At 49.1% G+C, this 22,123-nt stretch overlaps 2 protein-coding genes across 2 annotated transcripts; both read right to left on the bottom strand.

The window, feature by feature from the left end:
* Window positions 1-12,361: 12,361 nt before the first annotated feature.
* psmb5 (proteasome 20S subunit beta 5) lies at window positions 12,362-19,844 on the bottom strand (the record flags this gene model as incomplete). The annotated part of the gene is made up of 3 exons (XM_083659525.1): window positions 12,362-13,063; window positions 18,810-19,116; window positions 19,620-19,844. 3 exons carry the CDS (start codon window positions 19,842-19,844, stop codon window positions 12,780-12,782), a joined length of 816 nt encoding a protein of 271 aa, XP_083515651.1. The 3' UTR covers window positions 12,362-12,779.
* Window positions 19,845-20,587: 743 nt separating this feature from the next.
* Window positions 20,588-21,634, bottom strand: psmb11a (proteasome 20S subunit beta 11a; the record flags this gene model as incomplete). The annotated part of the gene is made up of 1 exon (XM_083659038.1): window positions 20,588-21,634. One exon carries the CDS (start codon window positions 21,632-21,634, stop codon window positions 20,588-20,590), a length of 1,047 nt encoding a protein of 348 aa, XP_083515164.1.
* Between the last annotated feature and the right edge of the window lie 489 nt (window positions 21,635-22,123).

Raw genomic sequence — 22,123 nt, 5'->3', positions numbered from 1 at the left:
GCAGTGCTGCTGACATGAGGACATCAGAGGCTGAGTGACACTGAGGAGGCCAACTGCTGGGCACTCAAGACTGTGGCACTCCAACTGTCAGGAGAAAAGCATGACACAAAGGGCATGGAGAAGAAAGGATGACAAGAGAGATGGGGGAGGCAGTGTTGCCAAATTCAGCTAACCCAGCCCAAATACCGTTCAAAACCCGCCAAAACGCACAGAAAACTGCCAAAACACATGCAGGTCTATGGAAACAAACGGCTCTGTAAACTTGACACGCCCAAGCCCATTTTCCCCCGCGCACAATGGAACCCAAAACCGCCCAATATGGCAACACCTAAGCGAGAGTCTACCCAAAGTAGACTAGATTGTTATTGGACCCTAAAGAGATTAGAAATTGTCTGAGTATCTCCACTCTGTCAGACTGATCCTGACAAAATACAGGCTCACTGACCACCAACTGGCAGTAGAAACAGGAAGGTCCAGACAGACATGGCTGCCCAGAAAGGAGCATGTGGTCACTGCTTGACAGGGGAGGTAGAGACAGAGATGCACTTCCTGCTTCACTCACTGTGAGAAGTTCTCTTCAATAAGAGACTTCACTATACGGGGAAATAGCCAAGAAAATACCAAACTTCCTATACTGTTAACCCCAAGAGGAGTTAACTGGCAGTTCTCGATGGGTGAATTGACAGCAGCTCCTCTGGCAGCTAAATATGTATCTGCCTGTCACAGCCACGGGGACTCACAACCACTATAAGATCCCAAAAACCATATGGTATTCAGTAATTGTATTAAATTGTATTGTAAGAATGGACTGCATAAGTATAATATAGAACCACCTGCATATGTGACAGCTATAATGTGAATCTTCTGTAAACTGCTTTGGCAACATGTTTCTGTTCGTGACAAAGCTATTTGCATTGAATTGAGAGAGAGAGAGAGAGAGAGAGAGAGACAGAGAGGGAGAGAGAGTTGAATTGAGAGAGACAGAGAGAGAGAGAGAGAGAGACAGAGAGAGGGAGAGACAGACAGAGAGAGAGAGAGACAGAGAGAGGGAGAGACAGACAGAGAGAGAGAGAGACAGAGAGGGAGACAGAGTTGAATTGAGAGAGACAGAGAGAGAGAGAGACACACACAGAGAGACAGACAGAGAGGGAGAGAGAGTTGAATTGAGAGAGACAGAGAGAGAGAAAACAATCCACCTTAATTTTCGATCCTTGGCAGCAACGAACAATACTGACCAATCAGGGCATTGCTAATGTTGTTGTTCATAGCCGCCTCCTGATTTTGTAATCAAACCGCCATTTCCAATATTTAGTCCATTAGTTTCTCATTGTCTTAATGCTCTCCATTCTGACATTCCCATTTCCCACAGCGCTGACAACCTGGACTATTGTTTGCCATCATAGAGGCTGAACTTCCAAGAGGTCATTACTCAGTTCTGGCATCCATCCGGGCTCCGGAAGAGAGAAAAGTCATACATTATTTCTCTCACACATAATCCCGGTGCCAAAGCTGCGTGTCAATCACTTCAGAGTCGCCGCGGCCTCCTCCCGTCGGTTCCGTCACGTCCGGCCCAGTGGATCATCTATTCAGTAGGCGATGGTCCATTTGGATGGGTACCCTCTGTCATTACCCTCACGCCCCCCGGCCCCCGGCTCAATTACAATTGCAGAGTCAGTGAAGAGCCAGGGAGCTGAAAGGGCTGAGCCTGAGAAACGAGCTCCGGGGCGGTTAATTAATGCGTCCATTTCCCCCGTGGTTCATAGGGGGAGGGACGGCATTGATCAGAGCAGGATCGGTCCGGGGGGAGGTAGGCGACGGGGAGCCACAGGGGGGATTAAGTCTAAATCTAGGAGAACAGGACAGGGACGGAGAGAGGGAGAGGGAGGCTTCAAGCCTGGCAGAGTCTGTTCCTCTTGAGACGGGTCTTCCGCTGGGGCCTGCAGCAGACTGTCAGAAATCCTGCGGAGTGACACTTCAAACCCAAAACACCACACTAGTCCCTGACTCTTCCTTCAGAATTGCAAAGAAGATCCAGAAGGAAAGTAACAGTCCAGTGCTCCATCGACGCTATAGATGCCATACTTGTCGATGATTTACATAAATCACTGCCTCCCCTATCTCACTATTTAAATAAAACAACAACAGATAAAAACGTATTTTTTGCATACGTACAAAAACCCGGTGTGAGGTCCGTGAAACAGAAAACACCCAAATGGTGTGTCATCCTAACAAATGTTAAGTGTTCCACCGGCACTGGTGGACAAGCGGCGAAATAGCGAGGAGCCAGAGAAAGCCCACTCGATACTGTGGAACAACAGAATCCGCAATTCACTTTTCTCTAACCCCCGAGGGTCTTGAGTCACCACCACATATTAAAGGACGCCACGCAATAAGAAGAAGAAGAAGCCAGGAGCCACATGGGAGTCAGCGGAGTGACCGTGGCAGCCGCCATCGCTCTTACTGCGCCGTCTTTAGCCGTAGTCTCCCTGACCCTGTCTCTCTGTTTGCCTGGGAGGCCAGGCCCTGCCGCTGTTGATGATAAAACAAACAGACAGGCCTCCATTTATACAGGCAGGTGTCATGACAAGGGATCAACAGCCTACCGCTTCAGGCCTCTTGAGGAGCAGGCGGCACTATTGGCGGGTGGGGGGCTATCATCCTCTTCATCCTCGCCCTCATGATCACCGTCATCAACAGCAGCAATACTGGTGGTGGCAGCAGACGCTCCTTAAGTGCCTCTAAGGCTGCTGGGAAAGGGGGACGGAGTACTGACTCAGATGGAACACAACTCATGGGCCGCCGCACTGTTTACTCGGTCGGGCTTTATTCATTCGTGTCACTGAATTAATCGCGTCAAAAAAGAAAAAAGCAATTGCCAAGAACATTGTTGGAGAAGATGAGGGAGGTGAGAGAGAGACAGAGAGAGAGAGACAGAGAGAGAGAGACAGAGAGAGACAGAGAGAGAGAGCAGTCTGGAGTTGGCCATGGCGAACATGCGGCGGGAATGACAAGAGCGCGGCTGTCATGGCGAGGGATGAAAAACAGCACCTCTCAAACGAGGCGAGGCGGCGGCTGGCTCGTGCGCCAGCGAGGAAGGGGATGCGCGCGCGGGGAGCACAAACGCAATTATCTTCACGCCAGCTTTGTTGTTTGTCAGGAGAACTGGTGCGCATTTAAGCACTTGGGTGTACTGATTATATGACACCCGGAGAGCCTTCGGGGGGTGGACAACAGGCGGCAAGACGGGAGTCGTTACCCAGGCCAAACACACTTCTCATTTGTATTTCCGATGGCGTAAAAAGCATCAGCGGGAATAAATAATAGCTCCTGAACACTCAATCACCCAAGACATGCACCCTCGCTGTTGGTGTTTTTGTTTTTTCCCAATCTCGTTTTATGATCCCATAGGCCGAGCTTCAGATCACGGGAGAAATAACAGCTCCCGTGGGAGGTGTGTGTGGAGCTAAAAGGTTGCCGGGCCACCCTCAGGAACATGTTGTGATCTGATCTGGTGCCATGTGGGCACCAGATCACATATGACCACCTGACAGATGGCATCATGTGGGCATAGAGGTTATTTTCTGACAGTGTGAAAATCATCCTGCTGGCACCTTCCCATGTTGCCAGCTGGTCTTTTCCATAGCACTCTGTCTCATTTAGGTATTAAAAAAAAAAGGCGTAAAATGCAATTTTCTTTCATTTGTCATGACTCCCCAGTGTCACCATCTAGCCCTAGGTGTACAGCTTTGTGGAAAATATTCTCAACGTCAGTATTGGTAATAGTGAGTTAGTGACTATTCTGAAAATACCTGTTGACAAGCTGCAGTGTGCATGCCAAAGGTAATAGAAGAGTGGCTCTACTGCCAGCACACTCCTGGTGCAACGCCAAGGTCACACACCAACAGGCTGGGGAAGAACATGGTGGAACACCATACACTACACATGACTGGCTGGACCAAAAGGCCAGACAGGAGTCACAGGACTGACCACTCCACCAGGAATTCAAGGTTCAGGTACAATTGAAGTCACAAGTTCACATACTGTAGGTTGAAGTCATTATTTAAAAGTATTTTGAACCACTCCACTGAGACTAGTTTGTGCACAACACAAGTTATTTTTCCAACAATTGTTTACAGATTAATTTCACTTACACAGTAATTCACTACATCACACAATTCCAGTGGGTCAAATAAGTTTACATACACTAAGTTGACTCTGCCTTTAAACAGCTTGGAAATTTCCAGAAAATGATGATGTCATGGCTTTAGAAGCTTCTGATAGGCTAATTGACATTATTTGAGTCAATTGGAGGTGCACTTGTAGAAGGGTTAGGGTTAGGGTTTAACCCTAGAGATGAGCGTACTTTGGTGCAAAAAGTGCATATCAATCTCAGAACAGGAAACAGGTACAAAAGTATCAATATCCACAGTAAAACTAGTGGTCCTAACCTAGTCATAACCTGGAAGGCCACTCAGCAAGGAAGAAGCCACTGCTCAAAAACCACCATAAAAAAAGCCAGACTACCGTTTGCAACTGCACATGGGGACAAAGATATTACGTTAGAAACGTCCTCTGGTCTGATGAAACATTTTTGTTTCATCAGACCAGACTGTTTGTACATAATAATGACCATCATTGTTTGGAGGAAAAAGGGTGAGGCTTTCAAGCTGAAGAACGTTAGGGTTGTGCTACAACCCGGGTTTTACGAGTGAGAACGAGAGCTCTCACTCTAGTGCCATCTCCGCTGCGCACGCAGCTACTGGAAGAATGTTATTTTTGCTCCAAAAATTATCGTTATATAAAACCAACCACCCACCAACAGGTGGCGTGGTACCCCCTGGGGCTGAGGCGGCCACCCACATTCCTTACCCACGTGACTACGTCACGCCCGCCCAGACTCAAGGAAGCCACTCCTTCTTCCAGCTCGCTGAGAACGACGCATCCAACGACGCATCGACGCAGCAAGGCTGGGTAGTGAGAGCTCTCGTTCTCACTCGTAAAACCCGGGTTGTAGCACAACCCTAACGTTTTACTTCGTTTCGAACTCAAGCTCTCACTCTAGTGCCAAATTCAACCGCCCTTACTGCCGGGAGCACTCCTCAGAGTGACCCGAGAGGCATTGGTGAACCACAGCCGCATGGCGAAACGCCCATGCCCAACCGTGTGGCATTTGGAGCGGCAACGATACTACCTTCTTGCCATTGACAGTACCGCATGCGCGAAATGCGAACTGGACACGTCAAGGCTGTAGTATCTAACAAACATGTGATGAGAGACCATGAGGCCGCAGCGCACATGTCCTCCACCGATACACCACGCAACAATGCGGAAGACGTCGCAACGCCCCGCGTAGAATGCGCCTTGATACCCTCCGGGGGTACCCTACCCACGGCAGAGTATGCCAAAGCAATCGCCTCCACTATCCAGTGTGATAAGCGATCCTTGGAAAGGGGTCCGCCCTGGGCCCTCTGCCCAAAACAGACCAACAACTGGTTTCTAGTGCGTAATGAACGCGTCCTGGCCACATAGGCCGAGAGCGCCCTTACGGGGCACAGCATGTGCAAACGCCTCTCCTCGCCCGAACTGAATGGCGGGGGACAGAATGCTGACAAGTCTATGACCATAGACCTAAAGCTGGCATTAATATTCTTAGTTTGATAAGCCGGGTTAGGTCGCAACGTAACCCTGCGCCCATCATCCCCGAAAACCATACAGGCCTGCTGCACCGAGAGGGCAATCAGGTCACCAACCCTCTTTCCTAACGACAAGGCCAGCAGCAGCGCGGTCTTCAAAGACAGAAATTTCAGATCGGCGGAGTCCAAGGGCTCAAACGGATGACCCGCGAGCCCGTCCAGCACCGTAACCAAGTCCCATTTGGGAAAGACGCACCGCGACGGCGGGCGCAACCTACGCGCTCCCTTCATGAAGCGCAAGACCAGAGGGAACGCCCCCACGGGGCTCCCCTCAATTCCCATGTGGCAATCAGAAATCGCGGCTACGTACACCTTAAGCGACTGCGGGGACTGGCCCGTGTCAAGCAGGCTCTGAAGGAAACAGAGAACTGGTCGCACACCACAGTTCACTGGATCCACGCCCTTGTCCGTGCACCAACGCGAAAACACCCGCCACTTGTACATGTACTGAGAGCGGGTCGAAGCAGCCCTAGCACTCTGAATAGTGCACACCACATTATTGGGCAAGCCCTGGGCTAGCAAATGGTCCCGTTCAGGAGCCAGACTGCTAGCTTCCACCTGCTGGGGGAGGGGTGGAGCACCTCCCCTTCCGCCTGGGATAGAAGATCCGCCCGCACCGGCAGCGCCCAGGGCGGACCTTGCGCCAAGGAGATCAGGTCCGCAAACCATATCTGCTTGGGCCAAAAGGGGGCCACTGAAATAGGCTGAATGCACTGTTCCCTCACCCTGTCCAACACCTGTCGGATCAGGGGGATCGGGGGAAACGCATAGAGCCCGTCCCGTGGCCACGCGTGCGCCAGCGAGTCGTGACCCAACGGGGGGCTGTCCTCTTGGATCGAGAACCACAGTGGGCAGTGCGTCGCGCGCCGCGATGCGAAGAGATCGACGCGGGCGTGGCCGAACCTGGCCCAAATCTGTTCCACCACCTGAGGGTGGAGGCACCACTCTGTCTGACGGGGATTGCCCCGAGACAGCAGGTCGGCCCCGAAATTCAGCCGGCCTGGCAGATGAACCGCTGACAATGAAAGGAGACGGGGATACGCCCACAGGTGAATCTCCGTCGCTAACCGGTTCAGCGCCTCCGACCGCACACCGCCCTGCTTGTTCAGGTGGGCGATCGCCGCTGTATTGTCCGAGCGGATCAGAACATGGCGTCCATGTATGAGCCGCTGGAAGTGAAGTAGAGCCAGGCGAATTGCCTCCAGCTCTAGCACGTTTATGTGGCGAAGCTCCTGAGCCTCCCACCGGCCGTTCGCCGAAAAGCGCCCGCAAACCGCACCCCATCCCCAGAGGAAGGCGTCGGTGCGAATAACCAACCTGAGCGGGACAGGGCCCAACCGAGTGCCTCTCGAGAGGTAACGGGGGTCCGCCCATATGGCCAGCGCCCGCCGGGCCGGACACGTCAGAGGAACCCTGTGATGACGGTCGCTGGCCGGGTCCAGGCGATGCCTGAGAAACCAGATCTGGAATAGGCGCATGTGCAGTCTCCCCAGTGGGAGCACATGCACTGCTGAGGCCATCAGCTCCAGCATGACTGTGCACTGATGCACTGACACGGAGGGACACAGACCTAGCGTCTTTGCCGTCCGCACTGTGCGAGCCTGTCGCTCTGGCGAAAGGCGGGCCAGCATGGCCCGGGAGTCTAGTTCGAGCCCCAGGAAGGTCGCCACCTGCGCTGGGCCGAGGCAACTCTTCTGCCAGTTCACCAAAAACCCTAAGGTCTGCAGGTGATCGGTCACCACCTTGGTTCCTCCTCGACAAAGAGCGAAGCTCTGTGTCGCAACTCCGCCAGGTTAAAGCCGTCACAGACGCTGCAGAACTTAGCTTTCAGCAGCGCCTGTGCAGAGTGCTCGTGCCCTAGGCAGAACACACAGCTATCGTGCCGATCGTAACCGGCCAGCGTAGCATCGCACACCTCACAGCTCCTGGCTGTCCCCCCCTTCTTCATGGCAGCCGCCTGGCTCATTGCACGAGTTAAGAAGCTAACTCGTAGCAAGCACCCGCAGGCTGTACCAGGATTTAGCGGAGGTTTTACCGTATGAAGCTAAGCAGTAAGCCGCCCTGAGGCTAGCGAACCTGCGCGTGCAACGGTAAAAAGGTAGCCGAAGTGCTAACGCACAATATGGTCAGATGCTAGCCGCACAGGTGCGAGCTAGCTATCTAGCTAAAACTTGAGAGCACAGCTCTTGAGCTACTACTCTCTCTAACGTTACTCCAGCCGGAGTGAACGTAAGTAATCTACATGGCGGTAGCCTGCGCCTAATATGCTAGCACACAAGAGATACTGTTTGCACGGATGCAAGCTAGCTATCTATTCACAACTGAGTGCGTCACCCCGTCCGGGGAAAACGCAGCTGGCTACACGGCGGTAGCTTATTGTACTGTGCTAATACAAGATAGATGCTATCCGCACGGATGCAAGCTAGCTATCTATTCAATAACTGAGAGCGGGAGCCACTCGAGTTAGCTCTCAATTGCCCTTTTCTCTATCGCAGTGATACTCAACTGACGGCCCGCGGGCACCCCCTGTGTGGCCCGCGATGGAATTGCAAAAAAAAGAAAAAAAAAAAAAAGAATTAGGCTACAGTGCACCTGATGCATGCATGCAAAATACCCGCTGAATAAGTGTCCAAATGTTCATGTCATTCTGGCCAATACTCCTGCCCAATACTTAGCATTTCAGTCTGGAATATGGAATATCTTTCAATAATCTATGATTTAGCTGCTAAATTGTCAAATACCGCCGTCTGCTCGCTACCCAGGCACTTATGTATGTACTTAACCTAACTAACTATCCGGTGTGCACAACATTGTCAGACTAAACTCCGGCTGACACCCCAAAAACCTACAATCCGCTACAGAAAAATGTATATTGATTGTTTATTAACTGGCGCCTGGCCTTCTATCATTTCACGAAAGTGGCCCCCGGGCAAAGCAAGTTGAGTATCCCTGCTCTATCGTCACCCCAGCCGGGGTGGATGGAGCACGCTACACGGCGGTAGCTTAACAGGTGTTATCCACACAATAAGCAAGATGCTCTTAGCTTATGATGAGCTTGTCCGACGCCGCTGGTGAAGAGATGCAGGATCGGGCCCCCGAAGCCTGAAGAATCTCGTCCACACAAACCTTCTTAAGGTGGGCAAATAAGACGGAATTAGCCTAGCTTAAGAGCGCAAACTATGAGTTAACACGCAGCAATAACACGTCCTCTAGGGGGGTACGGTGGTGCAGTGGTAAGCGCTGTCGCCTCACAGCTCGAAGGTCCTGGGTTCGATTCCCACCTGGGACGTTGTGAACGCTGGGAATGCGTGCCCGTCCGCATGTCCTCGAGTGCCCACCGCCCGGGTGGGGTCGTCAAAAAGGGCCTTTCTGTGTGGAGTTTGCATGTTCTCCCCGTGCCTCCCAGGGGCTTCCTTCATATAGGAACCCCCTTCACCAAAACATGCAATATCCTGGTTGCTAATGTGGTTCCTCCTCTGGTTGTTAAGGGCGCCTGTTCGGAGGGAGGGGAACTGGTTGGAATAGCGTGAACCTCCCACGTGCTATGTCCTGCTACTGGTGAAGCTTCCCCTGTCAGGTGAAAAGAAGCGGCTGGCTAACTGCCCATGTCTCGGAGGAAGCATGGAGCCAGTTTCGGCTCTCCCCAGATCGGCAGAGGGTGGAGTAGCAACCAGGATAAATAAATTAAATTAGCACTAATGGGGGATAAAAATGGGATAAAAAATCAGGGGGAATTTAAAAATAATAATAATAATAATAACACGTCCTCTAGCGAGCTGGAAGAACAAAGGAGTGGCTTCCCTTGGTCTGGGCAGGCGTGACGTAGTCACATGGGTAAGGAATGTGGGTGGCCGCCTCAGCCCCAGGGGGTACCGCGCCACCTGTTGGTGGGTGGTTGGTTTTATATAAAGATCATTTTTGGAGCAAAAATAACATTCTTCCAGTAGCTGCGTGCGCAGCGGAGATGGCACTAGAGTGAGAGCTTGAGTTTGAAACGAAGTAAAACACCATGAAGCACAGTGGGGGCAGCATCATGTTGTGGGGGTGCTTTGCTGCAGGAGGGACTAAATGGATGGCAGGACAGTGGTGTAGGGGAGTCATGATGGGCCCCAGTGCAAGCAATTTTGACAGGGCCGCCTAGTAGGCTATACGCTAGTTACAAAGTACACACACGCAAGCAATATATATATATATATATATATATATATATATATATATATATATATATATATATATATATATACTTCTAAAGCCATGAATGGAATTTTCCAGGCTGTTTTAAAGGTACAGTCAACTTAGTGTATGATGTAAACTTCTGACTCACTGGAATTGTGGTGAATTATAAGTAAAATGTCTGTAAACAATTGTTGGGAAAATTACTTGTCATGCACAAAGTAGATGTCCTCAAGTTGGAAAACTATAGTTATGAAATCTGTGGAGTGTTTAAAAAGACCTCTAATGACTTCAACCTAAGTGTATGTAAACCTCTGACTACAAATGTAGCTGAGGCAGCCTAATTAAATCCTACAGCAAAAATTGAATCGAATCAAAACCCAATAATGAGCGCTTCTTTCCCAGATAACTTCCCCCGAAAAAAGGAGCAAACTGTCAGCAGGTCAGAGATTTATTGGGACCAACAAATTGCTGTTTCAACTTTATGCCTCCCTGAGAGCCTATGGAAGATATAGCCCATGATATAGCCAGATACATTTAGGTTTCACCATTGCCACGCCCACTTAGGAGACTGATCAGCGAATTAAGTTTCATATACCATTGACAGCCAGCCAATCACAAGCTGATGACCACACCCATTTAGGAGACCGGAAGAGTAGGCCTACCATCTTATTATTGGTGCCATGGGGTTGATATAGCCTTTCCCAGTAAATCTTGCTTTCTTTCTTGGCCTGGTCACAATACGTTTTCTTAAGATTTTTTTTTAATATATAAATACCTGTATCATGTTTATAGATTATTCCATATCTAAACCAATTGTAGTAGGCTGCTGTGACCATCATTTACTTTTAATATAATTTACTTATGAATGTATGAGTTTTTCATACAAAATAATACACTAATATTCCACAATAGGCCAGCCGTTCTTAAGTCTGGTTCATAATGACCTGGATGCAAATTGAGTAAATGTAGTCCTGGAATGCAGACCTCTGAAGAAAGAAAGAAATTATTGCTTTTGTCACACAGGACCCACCGAAGTAAACTGCAATCCATTTTTGTATTCATGGCTTAAAAATCCAGGCCATATATCATTGGCTTCAGGTCTATTAATAATCACATCTTATTATGATGTATTCGGTGCGGTGCTGTTTGTTTGTCAGCAGGATTATGGAAAAACTACTGGCCCGGTTTTAATGGGCCAGGGAAGAAACCATACCATTTTGGAGCGGATCCTGATCCGACTCACGAACAAACAATTTGCCTTGGCGGAGGTCTGCGCTCTCCAAACACCCATCTAGTTTTCAGCTGCATTGCAAATTTCCATATGTTTTGGCAGCTGGATTAATTTGTGGTATATCACACTGGATAACAAACTAGGATATTAAAGTTCACCCATCCAATCTAACTGCACCTAGACATGTTCTGGAACTCTTTTGCTCAAATAGCGCAAACATTATCAAGCAATTATGGTCTAAAATTGTAGCCTGTAAGAGCTGCCTATTTGTACCGGTGTCCCTTCTACCCTGTGCTTTAGACAATGCAGCCCTGTTCTATGTTTAATGGCACTGAAGGACCTAGCCTTTATCCCCTATTTTAAGGATCTCATTTGCATACATTCACTCCTATGCAAAAATCAATCCTTTACCATCTGAAGCCTGCTTTAGAAGAATGGACCTGAACGTTATCATTTCGAGTATTTTTCCAACATTTGTTCCATTTCATCCCACCTCCACTAACGCGCCACTGTCATTTTGATTGCATGTCCAATGATGGCACAATTCCCATCACTTCATTTAGCAAGAGCGCCATCACAGGCGAAAGCAGCTCATTCCCATTTATCGGAATCCCATTTCTATCCCATCTGCCAACTAGTCACCTGTGAAACTAGTTTTTAACCACGGCTTCAAGGTGTCAAGGGTTTCAATGTCTGCCCATCGCCTTTATTAGTGTTTATTCCCAACCATAAAAAGCGCTGGAGGGGCACACACTGCCAGTGCGGGTCGTTACATTGTAAAACACCATGGCAGGGTGGCACACAGCGCGTGGAGAAGCTCAGTGTGTCGAGGAGGAATTAAAATATAAATTTCCCCTTCCAATTAAAACAGGTATTTGGTGCAACTTGAGTGGAGGAAGGGAACATTATCAATGAGGGGAAGAAAACACACTGTTACAAGTCAGGAGGCACAATTACGGATGCTGCTGCTATGCAATTAAATAGTGCTATTTAGACAGCGCTACTCCCCACTAATAAACACTGAACATATAGAGGAGACAGAAGAGGCTGCGGCTGTACCTCCGAATCTCAACAGCTGGAGGAACAGATGAGTGAAATGTAAACAAAAACAGTTGCAAAATAACTACATCAAAGTATGGTTATAGGAGATGGGACTCTGTTTTTACATAAAACATGCACGCTGAGAAAGACTATACATTGGCATCCTATAACCTAAAGGTAAAAAGCAGAGAACCCGTACAAAATGACAAACACATTCGCCTTGAAAAAAAAAACATAGGTTTTATTGAGCAAGAAGATGTTCTTTTTCCAGGGTATGATCCAAAGGAAATGTAGGACAGGCACTACACTACTCCCACACTGTATTAAAGCATGTTTGACTCACTCCCTCGCCCCCCCCCCTGTGAGAGACACTGCACCCCCTCAAATCATACTCTGTGTGGGGTAACTGTAGCTTACTGGGTTTGTTCAACAACAACAAACGATGAAGTACAACATTTAGCTTTAAGCTAGCAACAAGTCAAAATGGGTCACGGCGGCTATGTAGTGGAAATCAATCTGGCAGATGAGTGCTCTCTTTTCATGTCTCCAGCCCTGCTTACATTTCAGAACATCTCAAAACATCACAGGCTGAATTCCTCGGTCCCCCTTCCCTCCCGCTGTGCTCTGGCTTCTCATGACTACGCCTGTTCCTTGTACTGCTGGTGGAGCATGAGCACGTCCTCCTGGGAGACCCTGGTCCAGCCCTCGCTGTGGACGTGGTAGAGGTTGACCTGCCCGCCGCTGTAGGCGTCGCGGTAGGTGGCATGGTAGATGGCGCGACGGCCCAGCTCGCACGCCTCCTCCACGCTCAGGTCGTGCCGCAGGCCGCTGTCGATCACGCCGTACGCGTACATGGAGCCCGAGCCCACGGCAAACAGGTCGCCGCACACCCGGTTCCCCTCCGAGTCGACGTAGTACAGTCCTGCGGGGGAAGAGATGAAACGGAAGGCAAATCGGTCAATACTAGTCTGGGGCGGGCATTGTAGATCCGGTGGATGGGGAACTTTTCTGTGCTCCAAAAAAACAATTCTGCTCTGAAAACAGGGCGTCTTAGTAAATAAATGTGCTATATAGCTAATACACAAAAATACAATTAACTAACACCATATAAAGCCACCTTTCTATGAGGGACACTGTAACACACATCCGACCGGATCTGGGGCGGGTCTTAGACAGGAAGCCAGTAATGGATCCCAGGCTCTTCTCCTTTGCGAGAGAGTCTGGTGACCCGAGGTTAGTCAATATGGGGTGATTTTCAAAGGCGTGTGGGGGGGTGGGGACACGGGGAAGGTGGGAGGAAACGGTGTGCAGCGAGTGGCGTTCGATGCGCACGCTTCCTCTGTTCTCCTGACTCAGGTGTTGAGCCGTGACAGGGAAACGGAGACGCTGTACATTTAACACCACCACGCACACATCACACACACGCACGCACGGGCTGCGTCCTCCAGAGAGACAACACCAACAGCTGCATCCTCTCCCAACTGAAACACGGCCGGCAGATATGAACAGCTGCATCCTCTCTCCGATGTAAAACGAAGCCGGCCGCCCGCCGAACCTGCTGACACGGCGCGGGGCGCCGCGGCGCAATCGCCGTCTGCCGCGGGGCCCCGCCCCCACTCCAGGGCCTTATTGATCCCTGCGACCAGACCAAAAATTAACTATCGACCCGCAACCCGAGCAGGTGACCGCACCTCACACCTCACGAGGGAAAACAACAACACGCTCACATCCTGCGGTCGGGTTGTTGAATAAGCACACGACGTGTTCCTATCTTTCCACACAAGTACACACCCACCCCCCCGGGATTTTTCCCACATCTCCACACGTACACAGGTTTGAATGACACATGCAAACATGTGCTCAGCCCATCCCATCCCACACACACACACACGATGGTCTGCTGGACCTGAGGGACAGTTTGCTCCGCAGCACGCGTTGCGGACACGTGCGAGAGACATTTTGTTCCACGCCATGACACACTCGCTAGGCCTGATCACTGAGTGACATGGGGAACGGGTGACTAGCAGCAGCCAGCCTGCCAGCTCGCCCACAGCAGACCTGCAGATGGTGAAAAGGCAGCCTGCAAAAAGCGCGTCACAAAGCAAAACCTGTGAAAATGAATGACTCACACAAAGACAGGCAAAAAGGCACAGCGACATGCATAGGAAACCGCCTAATATATCCACTGCTATCGCTCATCATCCACATTAAAACACTTGAAAATGCCCTCAGATTGCAGAGCGTCGCTACACCGTTCCACAGCTAAACTAGTGACAGTCTATTAGGGATGGAGAGCCACTTGCTTTTGGAAAGAAAAAAAAAAGAGTTCACCATCGCTTTCAACTGGCAAATTGCTGCTTCCTCAGCCTGTCGTTAGCTCGCCATGATAATCACCCAGTGCTTGCCAAATGCAAGGGGGTAATTTGCCATTTTGCCTGCCTGTGCCTCTTGAAAAATGTAAGGGACTCGTTAAAAACATAATAGGCGGGGAGAGAGAGCTCTAATGGCAGGCTCAAGTGATGAGTAGCATCGATGACGGAGGTGGATGAGGACTCTTTAGGAGGTCCAAGTATAGAAGCATAGCAGCACCCAAAAAAACACCCAAAAAAACACTTCCCACATCCACTCCAAACACACCTGGGGCCTTTGTGGAGCCCGGTGTGATATCGCTCGGCGGTCTTTTGCGTCGCAAAGCGGTTGAGTGTTCGACAAACAAGAAGGGGCTTGAAATTCATGAGGCTTCATATTAAAGCAGAGGCGGAGGCACGCTGCCTGGATGGTAGAGAGGCTCCTTCCACTCCATCAATCAAATGACAGCTGGTTAAGGAGCCTATGCAGCTGGCTGGATTGACAGCTTTTAGAGGTAGGTTTAGAGGGGCATGGTGTGTTGGACGGGGGGCTAGCTGGCTAGCTGCCTGGCTGGTGGCTAGCTGGGTGGCTAGAAAACACACGGGAGAGCAGCGGTTGATGGGGGGAGGGAGGTAAAAATAAATAAAGAGAGACCCATTACATCAAGATGCTGCGTGCCTGGGCTGTGAATGCATGCTCAGTCACTCACAAGGGAGCAGCTGTAAACCCCTGACTACTCATGTTTATCCCCATGGGTCTTCTCCGATGCGGTCGCGGATCAGTGAAAAGATTTGACCGCAGTAATATCCCACGCGGTGACGGCGGTAAGTCTTTTTTACGAGTCGGTTTCCCCCCACTTTAATCACCTGACACCTTGTACAGACCTTTTCATGTCCATGCAGTAGAGGGCGCTGAGCACAGGCAGTAAGTCGCCTTCCCTCCTCCCACAGCCAAGCCACCAACAAGCTGCCAGGCACTAACTGCATCCTGATTGCCAGCGTCATAATGTTTAACATCGTTATTTACAGTCATATTTGTCAAGCTCCTCAACCTACTTTTTATTAGATTTATTCTGCATGCAGCTTAAGACACTTCATCAGCGGAATAAGTGCTCTTGACACGATTGTAGCTGGCTAATGAGCTTCCCCCTTAATCGCGATTGATTTCATTTACATGACATTTACCTCTCCGTTCAATCACAGGCATTGTAAGGCCAAGTGGGTCCTCTGCTCCTATTGAACTTATACAGGGATCATTATTTGCCCAATTGATTGCCCAGGATTTAACATGTGTCATTTAGGTTTGTTGGCACACCGGGGGCCATCATTGTTCTCACAGACCTCTCTTGCTTTCCGAACAAAGCCAGCATCGATCTTGGCGGGCGTATGGGCATTATGCATGCGACCCAATTGTCCACGGCTGAGACCCCTACGTCCATCATCGCGCCGCTCTCTCGCTGGCCTGCAGTCCCAGCCTCATCGATTTCCCATTACTGTGTCACTGTGGCGCCCTCTTTAAGCACACCTCCTGTGATGTACGGCCTCTCGCTGCATGCCATCCAAAAGCCACAGCCCAGAGGCTCCCGAGTACAAAGAGGGGAGGGCAGTGAGAGTGGTTGCAGTACCATCTAGTGAGAGACAATGGTAACTACAATTCTGTTTCTACTGACTGCACCAGTACATGTACCATGCAATAGAATTTTGATACATTCCTAAATGGCGAGGGGGGGTGGGGGTGAGGTGGGGATGGTTGTTACATGGCAGTTCTGTCTTCTGTGTATAAAAATGTATATGTCATCATGAGCATATGGATATATTTTATAGTTCGGAAATAAAGATTTTTTTTTTTTTTTTGGAAATGTGTAGAATTATAGGGATAGTCTGTTTTACAGCAAGACACATTAGGTGCTGAGTCTGACAAACAAATCAGTGGCTTCAAATGTGAGAATTTGCTGGGGGTGTACACCTGCATCAGAGCTGGTCAGCAAAATATGGGAGAACGAGGAAAACTGATCCCAGCATGTGATCTGTCCTAAACAACAAATTAACTTATTTTCTATTTTATTCCACAGATGAGCAGTAAATCAAAATTAGTATGCCCTAATATAATCCACCCAAAAACCAGAAGGGAAAGCAAATCCCAAGACTATGTACCGTAAATTCCGGACTATAAGCCGCGGCTTCCCGTTTTTTGGCCCCTGCGGCTTATATAACGGTGCGTCTTATCTATGGATTTTTTCAGAAAAAAAAAAAAAAATACAAATAAAATCTCTCTTTTTTAGCACTCTTTCTAACTATAAATCCACTTCTGTTTTAATTTCCTCTCTTGCCCTCTTTTCACCACACCGCGGACACTGTGTGCACTGTAAAAATAAACAACGGTGGTGTTGTGTTATGTTGTTTTGTTGAAATGTTACGGTAATACGGTAAATGGGAGCTTCCTCAAACAGCCATCTCTTTCCCGACAATCCCCTCTGTGCGTGACCACTTACATATGGTAATTACGGTAAGCAAACGGCCACTCGGCCATCAACTCCCTCCCCCGACTACCAGGAGAAAATCACAAACTTCGGCGAATTCACACAAAGGAAGATCAAGGAATATTCCATCGAACCGGAGCAGATCATAAATATGGATGAAGTGCCTTTGACGTTCGACCTGCCACTCACTCGGACTGTTAACAAGAAGCGCCCTGGAGGATTCTTTCACCAAAAAAAAGCTTTGCTCGTTCTCGACAGCATGAGAACGAGCAGTAGAAGCAACACTCTCACTTACCATGGGGAAGGTACGCAGAAATTCACACGACGCAGCTTTCAAGTTGAAAGCAGTCAATCTCGCATTAAAAGAGGGAAACAGAGCAGCCGCGCGTAACCTGGGCATCGATGAGTCAATGGTGAGGCGTTGGACGGTGCAGCAGGAGGAACTGTCTCAGCACGGAATATTATAGGAGTGTGAAAACATCCACAATCACCAACGGGTTCCAAAACGCTGGACTGCTGCGGGATGAAGAGGATGACGCCGCCACAGCTGGCGCTGAGGGCCGTCAGAGGCTTCAGAGGCTGTTCGATGCCGACAGTGACGAAGAGGAGTTCGTTGGTTTTGAGTGACAATGAAGGAGAGAGGAGAGTGGTTGACGAAGCCACCCTGAACCTGTTCGTTTCCGACACTGAAGATGAGGACTTTGGTGGTTTCAGTACGCAGGAAGAAGAGGAAGACGAGGATTAGTGACTTGACTTCTCTGGTTACAGGTTTGCTGCACATATAGCCTATTGTTGTGTGATTTTGTCTGGGGATTAGTGACCTGACTTTTGTTTTGTTTTGTTGAAATGTTAATAAATGGGAGCTTCCCCAAACAGCCATCTCTTTCCCGACATTCCTCTCTGTGCACGAACCCTTTCATATGGTAATTAAACATCAAAACACCCGCGGCTTATAGACCGGTGCGGCTTATAGAAGAAAAAAATAGTCAATTTTGGTCCCGCGGCTTATAGACCGGTGCGTCTTATAGTCCGGAATTTACGGTAATTAATATGTGATGGGTATGTTTGTGTGCATTTGCAGTTTTGCAAAGTGGTTGATCACAGAAAAGCACACTAAATTAACTTTCAAATACAGTTGCATAACTGAAAACCTAATCAAATTTGAAACACTGATGACTGCTGCAGTGCAAACTTGCAGGTTCCATGAAGTTGGAATTACTTCTCAGAAGTTTCATACAGATCCCTAACCCAAGCTATTCTTGACAATTAAATGTGGAATTAAATTTACTAAATTCAAACCAGCACGAGCAAACCATCTTCAGTCACAATGGATGTATTTTTCTAGCACTGAGACTGAATGGTTTTTATTTTTTTGCACGTTTTTAGCGGGGGGTTCGTATCTGGAGAAACCCCCAGGGGAGCACAGGGAGAACATGCAAACTCCACAGAGAAAGGCCCTTTTTGACGACCCCATCTGGGCCGAAGGCACTGAGGACATGTGAATGGGGACACACCCTGAGCGCCCCAGGCAGGAATCGAACCCAGTTCCTTCTTGCTGTGAGGAGACATCGCTACCACTGTGCCCCCCTGGTACAGCTGTTTGCAGAATGCCTGATGCAACAAATTCCACAATGCTTTACCAACTAAGAAAACCGAATGACATTTTTATTTCATCCATTCCCCCCATATGCTCATCTAAACTCTCTGCCACAGATTCTATTGTAATATATAGCGATATCTATCACCCAGTTTGGCTAAAACAAACTATAAAAGGTAGATATAAATGCTAATTGACCCAGGTCAGGTGTGCATGTCATATGTCGTAGAGCCGTTTATTTACCTGGACCTCTCTTGTCCCAGCCACACACCATGGTTCCCATGCTGAGGCCCATGCCCTTGTACTGGTACACCATGTTGGCCAGCAGCTTCGAGGCTGCCGCCACAGAGATCCTCTCCTTGTTGCGAAGCTCGTAGATGCGACACTGGCGGGCCAGCAGGCGCTCCCAGAAGCTACAGTCTGCAGCTCCTCCGGCCATGGTACCCAGCAGGTAGGGGTTGATCTCAATCACTTTCTTCACGGTCTGGGAGGCGATGTAGGCACCTGCTGTGGCCCTAGAGTCCACCGCAACAATGACACCATGGTCGAACTGAGAGAGAGGAGAGGAAGGTACAATAGGAGGAGTCACCAATTAAGGCGTTTTACATTTCTTTCAGGTTCATAGAGACAGAATGCAGCATTGCTATTACTGTTTCCACGTGACACAAATACAATACTGTCTGACATTTATGTTAGCCATTAGCCAACTACTGACATTATTGCCAAGGCAAAGTGGAACATCCCAGAACTAGTTTGTAGACACTGTAGGCTAATTGGGTTGCTTCTGTATCCAAAATATCAAAACAAAGCCCTGACAAATGGCTAAACAAACACTCACGGTGAGAAAGCAGTTTGTTGTGTTGGGAATGCTAATGTTAGCTTACCTAGCTAGTAACCTAAGGAATGGAGTAGCGTAATGCACTGAAACGCATTTTTAAAGCATGAAAAACGTGATGTATCGAATGTCCCCTGCGACAATTAAGGCTACGACGACAAGTGTTAATCCATTAGAGGGTTTTTGTAACGCCAATTAGCTACCGTTAGCTTACTTACTTTGAATGCTAAGGTGGTGGTTCCATGCAGAAACTCTATTTTCCTCTCCAGGCCCTCCTCGTCCGCCAGGTTCACGGACGCGTCAACGGAAAAACATAGACCGTCTCCCGGCGTAGCCCCATATCCCAAGTCGCTCTGTCCGAGTCCACAGCCAAAACCAATGCGTTTATTAATATCAAATGAAAAATCCGCAGAATCACTGTTCAACACACTAGCGAGCGCCATCTTGGAAACTGTCTGATCATGAGCAGAGCAAGCAACTTCCGCCGTTTATGGACAGGAAAATCCATAACAGCGCCAAAGAGTATCACAATGTAAATTCTCTGACAGCGCCTCTGTGGCCATGGAGGGCAATGTTGCCAGATCTCGCAAGAGAAATAAGCAACTGGGTGTTTCTTCTTTTTCTTCTTCTTTGAGTTTAATGGCGGTTGGCAAACCGTTTTTTGTGCATTACCGCCCAACTGGGTGTTTTGCCCACCCTTCAAAAGACCTTCACCTCATAACAATAATGGTACATCATATTCTGATGAATGAAAGCCATACAGATTTATTTTATATTTGTTGGTGGATAAACTCTGTTCTGCAAATAATACGGTGGGTAAACTGGATCAGTGGGTTTAACATTCACTACAACCAATTCTCTAACCCCCCCCCCCCCCCTCCCACACACACACACACACACACACACACCACACACACACACACACACACACACACACACACACACACACACACACACACACACACACACACACACACACACCCCACACACACACACCACACACACACACACACACACACACACACACACACACACACACACACACACACACACACACACACACACACACACACACACACACACACACACACACACACACACACATACATTCAAATGAAACCCAAGCTTTTGACAGATCTAAATTTACAATGAAGGTGAAAGAAGGAGATCTGGGGTAGCCGGCAAATTAATTTGTCCCTCTCTTCCTTTCCTCCACCATCTTCACTCTCTTCTCCATGTCTCTGTAATATTCCTCTTTCAGGTTCTCCCTCTCTCTGCGCCTCCATCCACGGGCCGTGATGTGGAAGAGGTCCACGTTATTTCCTGAGTAGGCGTCCCTGTGAGTGGCTCTGAACACAGCCTCTCTGGCCAGAGAGACAGCCTCCTCCTTACTCAGGCTCCACCTCAAGTCTCTGTCCAGGACCCCGTAGGCATACGGAGAACCTGAGCCCACGGAGAAGACGTCTCCCTGCAATCGGGTGCCATCGCTGCACACGTATATCACCTTTGGGCCACAGTTAGAGGAGGTAGAATGGATCGGAATGTCATCTTGGTTACCGACGGCAGCTGAGAAGCTATCATCATTTGACCCCGTTGACCCCGCTGCCCAGTCTACATGCTGCCCCGCTTCGGTATCCCAGCCACACAGTGTGAGGGCCACACACACATCCGTCCCTTTAAAGGGGTGCAGCATGAAGGAGAGGAGCTTGGCGCTGCCACTTACAGACAGGCAGCGCCCGTGCCGTAACTGGTAGAGCCGGATCTCTCTTGCCAAAATGCGTTCCCACAGCACGCAGTCTGCACCGCTGCCAGAGGAGGTCACCACCAAGTGGGAGTGGATGGGAGTGATTTTAGAGACAGCTGGACAGGCGACAAGGCCCCCGGCGCTGGCCCGCGTGTCCGCAGCGGCGATGACCCCACCTTGGAAGATGAAGCCCAGGGTCGTGGTGCCGTGAGACAGAGGGAAAGGCCTGCGGACTGTCAGTGAGCTGGTGCGTGGGGAGACGGGGGTCGAGAGTTTGCTCTGGAAAGGGGCAGAGTTTGGCAGAGATGGTATGAAAAAGTGCAGCGGGACCCCACCATGCCTCTCAGATGATGTCCGCGTCTTCCATCCGAGGTTGTATTGGTCAGTCATCATGTCAAAAGCTGAGGTTGTGCCTTCCAAAAACGAAGCAGGATTCAGCTTGTGAGGCACAGGTAGGGCCTTGAAGCTGCAAATGTCTTCTAAAGCCATAGGTAGGTGAGTGAAATGGATACTGAGGATACTGAGAGATTTGTCAGTCACAAAATGAAATGTCTTTCCTCTTACCAGAGAGGTACAAAGCACAGAATAAACCAGAATCCCACCTCTGGGAAATCAAAGAAATTCACAAATCCAAAAATGTCCTCCGTAGGAATTGGTGTCTCATTAAAATCTCCCAGTGTAACCTTACATTGGCATCATGTACTGTGAACATCCTCAGTGGTGTGAACCTTTTATAATCCTCCAGAACATCACGGCTTGCTTGTGACAATGCTTACACACATGCACATGACGTACAGACACGTACACTTGAAGGCATTTGACTGGACATAAGCGATATTTGATAACAGCTGCTGTGAAAGTGATATCCAGAGAAGCCACTCTCTACAAACATTAAGAGTTCTGCTGAATCAGCTTGTTAACTAATGTGCAATTTCATACACACATTTTTGTTGTTAAAGGAAAATAAGTCTGCAACCT

This window comes from Poromitra crassiceps (genome assembly GCF_964638095.1).
Source record: "Poromitra crassiceps genome assembly, chromosome: 23".
Lineage (NCBI taxonomy): Eukaryota > Metazoa > Chordata > Actinopteri > Beryciformes > Melamphaidae > Poromitra > Poromitra crassiceps.
Note: the sequence above shows the minus strand (reverse complement) of the source record. Positions and strands in the feature narration are given on the sequence as shown.